The sequence below is a fragment of the Morus notabilis genome, unplaced genomic scaffold (assembly GCF_000414095.1).
Source record: "Morus notabilis unplaced genomic scaffold, ASM41409v2 Scaffold297, whole genome shotgun sequence".
Taxonomy (NCBI): domain Eukaryota; kingdom Viridiplantae; phylum Streptophyta; class Magnoliopsida; order Rosales; family Moraceae; genus Morus; species Morus notabilis.
Genome location: NW_010357726.1, coordinates 796,242 through 802,582, shown reverse-complemented (window position 1 = coordinate 802,582; position 6,341 = coordinate 796,242). Strand labels below are relative to the sequence as shown.

The 6,341-nt window shown below is 33.6% G+C and overlaps 1 protein-coding gene across 1 annotated transcript in view; it reads right to left on the bottom strand.

Annotated features, from left to right (window-relative positions):
* Nucleotides 1-5,542: 5,542 nt before the first annotated feature.
* LOC21407049 (serine racemase) overlaps nucleotides 5,543-6,341 on the bottom strand; it is a 2,400-nt gene continuing 1,601 nt past the window's right edge. The window contains exons 6-7 of the mRNA XM_024175847.1: nucleotides 6,227-6,341; nucleotides 5,543-6,017 (exon numbers count right to left, since the gene is read on the bottom strand). Coding sequence (XP_024031615.1) covers nucleotides 5,771-6,017; nucleotides 6,227-6,341 — 362 coding nt within the window. The 3' untranslated portion in view covers nucleotides 5,543-5,770. The remainder of the gene's footprint in view (nucleotides 6,018-6,226) is intronic.

Genomic DNA, 6,341 nt, shown 5'->3' with positions numbered 1-6,341 from the left:
AGAGAGAGACAGACCATTTAAGCAAAAAAAAAAAAAAAGTTTTACTTTTGAAAAAATGGCTAGAAACTTTAGAAATATTTCTTCTCAACATCAAATGAACGTACGATTTACAGTTGTTCTCCAATCTCCATAAGATAACACACAAGCATGTGCGATCCATAAAAGATATTTTGAAGTGCAACAACCACCACTTATCTCTCTTTCTTTGATAAGATGCTAAGCATTTGGGCACAAGGAAAAGGACCAACACCTAAACAAGATTGCATGCATCTAATAAGAAATTTCTTCTAGCTTGAGTACAAAATAAAAGAAAAAAAATAAATAATTGCACATGATTGTAAGGGAAGAAGAGTATTTAAATATGGAGACTATTCTTTTATATATTATATAATTATTGCAAGTAGTTTTCCCCTTAATTATTATTCTAATATTTTAGGGTTGCCCTTTTGTGTTTTGGCATTATTTATATCATCTTTCTTTTGTACGATTTTTAGGGATGACAGAAGACATGGGATTTGTTTAAGCATTAAGGGTCTTCAATGACAATGCTTCCAAGCAAGACACTCTTTATAAAAGTAAAGAGTAATTATAAAGGAAAGAAAGAGTCTTATGGGGGGTATTTTTTTAAATTAAGACTCAAATTATCAGATGGGCTCAACCTCACTAGAAATGGACAGATTTCATATGAGCATTGGAAGCTTAGGGTTGGTCAAGGAAAGGGAAAACAAATTAGTGGGACCATTTTGCTCCTCTAACCAATAAGATTTTGACAAATGGCGAACCCCTATATGTAATTGACTTTAGATGCTTAAATATTGGGTATGATGAGTTTCATGCATATTTAGCATAAAGGCAAGTTGGGTTCTTAGACCTATAAATATAGGTGAGTAAGAAGGATTAGGGTTTTTCCTAACTAATAAGAGTGCTTTATGATGCTTTTCCAAAAGGCCTATTCATGTATATCTTGGAATGGGGCCTTTCTTTTTCTCTCTCACTTGCTTTGAGTCATTTCCATGTGCCTCTTTTGACAAGGACATCCTCATGTTGTTAAATCTTTTGGATGACAAATCACAAATGCAAGGAGCCCATCTTGCTTTTTGGGGGGGTTTTACTTGTTAGGTTCCTAGCATTAAATTATTTCCCTCCACAACAATTCATACCCTCTTTTCCTTTTCCCTTTTCTCTCTTCTTTTCTTTTAATCCACGCACTTGTCTTTTTAAGGTATAAGACAACAAGAACATATTCAAAGAGACTAAAGTCTACTCTATGGCCTTCATGAAAAAGATACAAAATTTGTTGCATAGTCTCAAGTCAGTCCCAAATAAATATATATAATATTATATATATTTTGTTTTGAATTTATCTTACTATGTATTTCTATGTTCTTAAGATTACATCTTTAAATTTTAAATTCGCGTCGAGTTTGTATCTTTTATTAGGTCTCGTTCATTTCACCGATTCGAGTTTTCAATTCTAGATTTCTACAGTTAAAAGTTCTTAAAAAATGTCGCATCTCAACTTGAATCTGCAAAGCGAACAAAGCCTTAGTCAACAGTTGATTTTGAAAATACGAATTTGTGAATGTCCAAACTGCATGTATATCATTTTTATAAACTCAAAACGAACGGTATAAACTATAAAATAGTAAATATCCCAAGTAAAACCTATGGTCTATGTCAAAGCTTTTGGAAGACTATTGTCAATTTGTCATGATCAACGACTAGAATTCGTAAACTTTTGGAATTAACCATAATGAATTCCTTGTAGTAATAGAAACTCATATAATCCATCATTTTCCAAGAGAATTTTTTAAACAAGAAATTTCAATATTTTGGCTAAACAGTGTATGAAATGCAAGAATTTCATGATTTGAAAAAGTCTAAAGATTTGTACTAGTTAGCTTGCAGGTTCCATCAAATGCATCCAAAAAAAAAAATCTTTTTTTTTTTTTTTTGCCTAAACAAAGTCGTAGCTTTTATTGATGGCCTAGGACAGTTGATGCAAAAATTTGATTTGCCCTTTTCAGCTTTCATTGCAAACTAGAGAGACCAGATGAAGTGGTCCTGAACGGTGCTGAAATAGAATTTAATTCTTTGGTGCTTGAAAGCACCATTGATCTGTTTTATGCATATAAAAGTCCAACAAGACTTACCAAATTTTTAAATTAGTAATCTATGATTCAATGTTAATGTTGGTCGACGCAGATGACTCGATGAAAATTTTGACACCAACCATACTCTAGTAGGTTTGAAGCTTCGTTGTTAGTTTCTAACAAAAATTTCATTAGCTTAATAACAATTAATACCAAGTTTTTTCCAAGCGGAAAATTGTGATAACAGACAAGTAAAAACTAAGAGCTTGTTTGATTCATGGATTAAAATTATGAGATTATAACCATTTTTAATTTAAGTGTATTTTTTGTGAGAGAAAATACTGTAGCGAATTATGAATCATAATTCAAATCAGTGAACAAATCCTCCAATCAAACGGGCTCTAATCCTAAGTTTTTTATGCTTAACAATATGGTTTTTGCAATGTCTAATATAGTTTTTGTGGTCTTACAATCTTTAGATGTCTCTTTCTTTTCCTTATTTTTTTTTTTTCTCTCAACTATGAGTGAAGGAAGATCACTATGTAGCTTTCATGGTTGTGGCCGTGGGGTAGATGCGTGTCGGTTTATTTGGTCATAAATGAGTGAATTTATGTTGCAGCGGCAATTATATATAGACAATTTTAATATGAATCATGGATTACGTGTACTATGATGAAGGACAGGAATAGGACAACTCTCAGATATTCAGATCAGAAAAAGAGAAACATGCAGGAACTAGATTCTTAATTTGTCTAATATCCTTAATTAGGAGATCATTTCATTCTTCTCAAGTCCACATTAATCTATTAGAGCGCCTACGAGAAAATTAACCACACTTATTAAGACCTCATTCACTTTGCGGATTCGAGTTTTTAATTCAAATTAAGATGTGATATTTTTTTAGAGTTTTTTACTGTAGTAAAAAAAGTTAGATGTGACATTTTTTGAGAGTTTTTTATTATAAAAACTTAAAATTAAAAACTCGAATCGGTAAAATAGACGAGCCCTAAATAATGCCATTATGGAGAATCTGAACTCAAGAATTTCATGTCCAAATAAAAAGGGTAATTTACAGTATTGACCTCTAAACTTCTTGTAATTCTCTAGTTGGACTCTCAACTTTCAATCTTGATATTTAGAACTCTAGAGTTGTGTATATTTCTTGACATATAGTCCAATAGAAAGGGCAAAGGGGTGTCAATTAATAAAATACACTTAAATAGGGTCTTAAATGCAAGAGTAATAAACTAGGGTCTGACTTGTCAACCAACAAAAAGATTCTAGTGTGTGCTGTGTAAAAGTTGTGGAACATTTTTCATAGTAGACATTTATCAGCTATTAGGCCATAATTGTAATAAATTTAGGATCTAATTTGTTAAAATTTAAAGTTTAATTGTATATCACATTTTAAATTTTTTTCAACAAAGAAAAAACACAGATAAATTCAGGGCGCAACAATGTAAATAATTCTTCAAACTTTCCAAAGCTTTCATTTATTTTCCCCTTTTTACCAAGTGCGTTTAGCTAATTATTTACTTCTCTAGGTGCTTTCATGGGACACATTAGCGACTTACAATGTAAAAATATGTAAAAATTATATTTAAAAAAAAAAAAAAAAAGCTTTTTAAATGGTAAGCGACACGACTTCTGAGTCCACTTGGTAGATTGGAAGAATTTAATTCAATGGCAGATAAGACCACTATATATGGTATAGGTATAGGTCAAGAACATGAAGGCTGACGAAAATAGAGTTCTTTTGACTTTTCTCTCTTTTTTCTCTTTTTCTCTTAGTCTTTTTCTCTTAGTCTTGTGGCCTTTACAATCTGTCACTCATATTGTAAAACGCATTTGCACGTTGAAGGAAAATTATATCACGGGAATAAGAAAGACCCCCCAAGACACTTTCATAGGCCCCAAAGTAGACAGATTTTTCATTAAGAATAAAAGGAAAAAATCCAACCCTCAAACTTGACAAACCTCACAAGAAACTTCAAATACTTTAAAGATATTTGATAATCGGAGTGATTACATGTGGCATTTTGGCCGGAGAGGCTTTGCTAATATAGTTGAACTAGAGAGTTGTACACCACTTTATGTCATACTAAAGCAGACTTCTTATTTGGACTTGCTAACTTCATCCAATAACTTGCAAGGGGTTGGCCAAAATTCAACGACTTTAACGTTCCCAAGATAGTAGGCGTTGTCTTAAGTACGGCGGTCGCACAGTATGATAAATATAATACGATAAATATAGGCCCCGTTCTTTTTGTTGATTCAAGTTTAGAATTCAAGTTTTACTACAATAAAAAGTTCTCAGAAACAGTCACATCTAATTTTTTTGCTACAGTAAAAAACTCTCACATAACATCACATCTCAACTCGAATTAACGAACCGAACGGGTCATAATATATTTTGCACGGACTTATAACTTTTTGGTATAACATGATAACACTAAAACAATTATAATATAACATGGCTCTATTATCTCACTGTCGTCCACAGCTACAACATCATCGACAAAATCTCTTGCCACAGGCCTGCTTCAACGAAGAGGCAGAGTGTAAAACATGGAAGGTAAATTTTGTATCTGCCAATTAATCAAGGCGTGTTATCAAGCACAGCAACTGATATCTTGTGCACAAACTGATGACAAACTGATATCTGTGACTATTCTCTACCTTGACCATGTTACAAGCTTCATACACTGTTGCTGCCCCTTCTTTAGGGCTAACATTCTGCTTGGACTTGAAGCAAGTCCGAGCAATGCTTAAACTTTGAAGATGGTAGAGCAATAGAATTCATGTCTCTTGGGGTTTTCTTTTATGCACACTTCAGCTGAACTTACTGTATTGGGATTGTCTCGCCTACACCCCCGCATCTATATGTTTAGTCCTTTCATGGCCTTTTCAAATATTCTACGAATCCCTTCAGCCAAACTCATTTTTTGATTGCCTCCATTACTGCAATTAACTCCGCTTCAGTGTTTCATAATGCAACTACATGCTACTGGTTGGCCTTGCAACTGACTGCACAACCATAGAACTTAAAGTCATATCCCGCGAGCAATCTCCTATAGTCCAAATTCCCAGTATAGTATGAATCTACATAACTAATTACTTCTCTATCTTCGTTCTTTGCTTTACCATAAAGAGAACCAACTTCAGAATTACCTTTAACCAATTCAAGGCTTCCTTGCCCGGATTTGTCATATACATACTAATCATACTCACTGAATAGGCCAGAACTGGTCTGGTACAAACCATAGGTTACATAAGATCTTCAACAGCATTAGAAGATTTGCTAACGTTATCCCATGACTAATAACAGTGTTATAGGAAGCTCAGACGGTTGACCAAAAATGAACATAGTATTTGGCTACATCAGTTACTCTTTTTTTTTTCCCTTTTTTTTGGCTCTGAAGGCTACATCAGTTATTTCATATGCTTATAATTGACCTCAAACAACCCCCTTTAAGGCAATAGAAACTTTGGGTTAGATCAGAGATTGTACACAACTTTCACTAAATTTGTATGCCTAAAACGTACAATAAGTTTATCTGTCAGTCGCTAGTTTATAGCAGATAAAAATCTCTGAATGGATTTTATTACTTTGTCATTTAAAGTTAGCGTTAGTGCCATACAAAGAGATAGTTCAAGAACAATCAAGTAGATAATTCTCATCTTTTGAATGAATGCCATAGGACACCGAGATCTACATTACCTCCAGAGAGGATAATTCCAATGTGGCTACAATCCTTCCAAGCAGGATTTTCTTTGAAACTATCAGATAAAACCGCAGCTAAACCTATTGCTCCACTAGGTTCAACAGCAACCTTCAGAATCTCATAGCAGAGTTTCATGGCTTCTATTATCTCATTGTCCTCCACAGTTATGACATCATCTACAAAATCTCGTACTACGGGCCTGCTCCAATTAAAAGGCAGAGTAAATTATCAAATGTAAGTTTTGGTACACGAACAAAAAATCTGCTATTAATCAAAGGCATATGAAATAAATCAAGGACAGGTAGTAATGTCCCATGCACGAAATGATGGGAAACAAAAGAAGTCAAATCAAAGACAAACTAAATGCACCAGTTAGATAACACCATGATTTTAAGTGCAGTTATATACCAAGTAAGATCTCCAAGAAAAGCTCGAAGCCCATCCGCCACAGTATTGGTCTCTGGTAATGTTACTATTTTACCAGCTGCTTTGGACTGTGCTGCATCATTAGCACCTTTAGGTT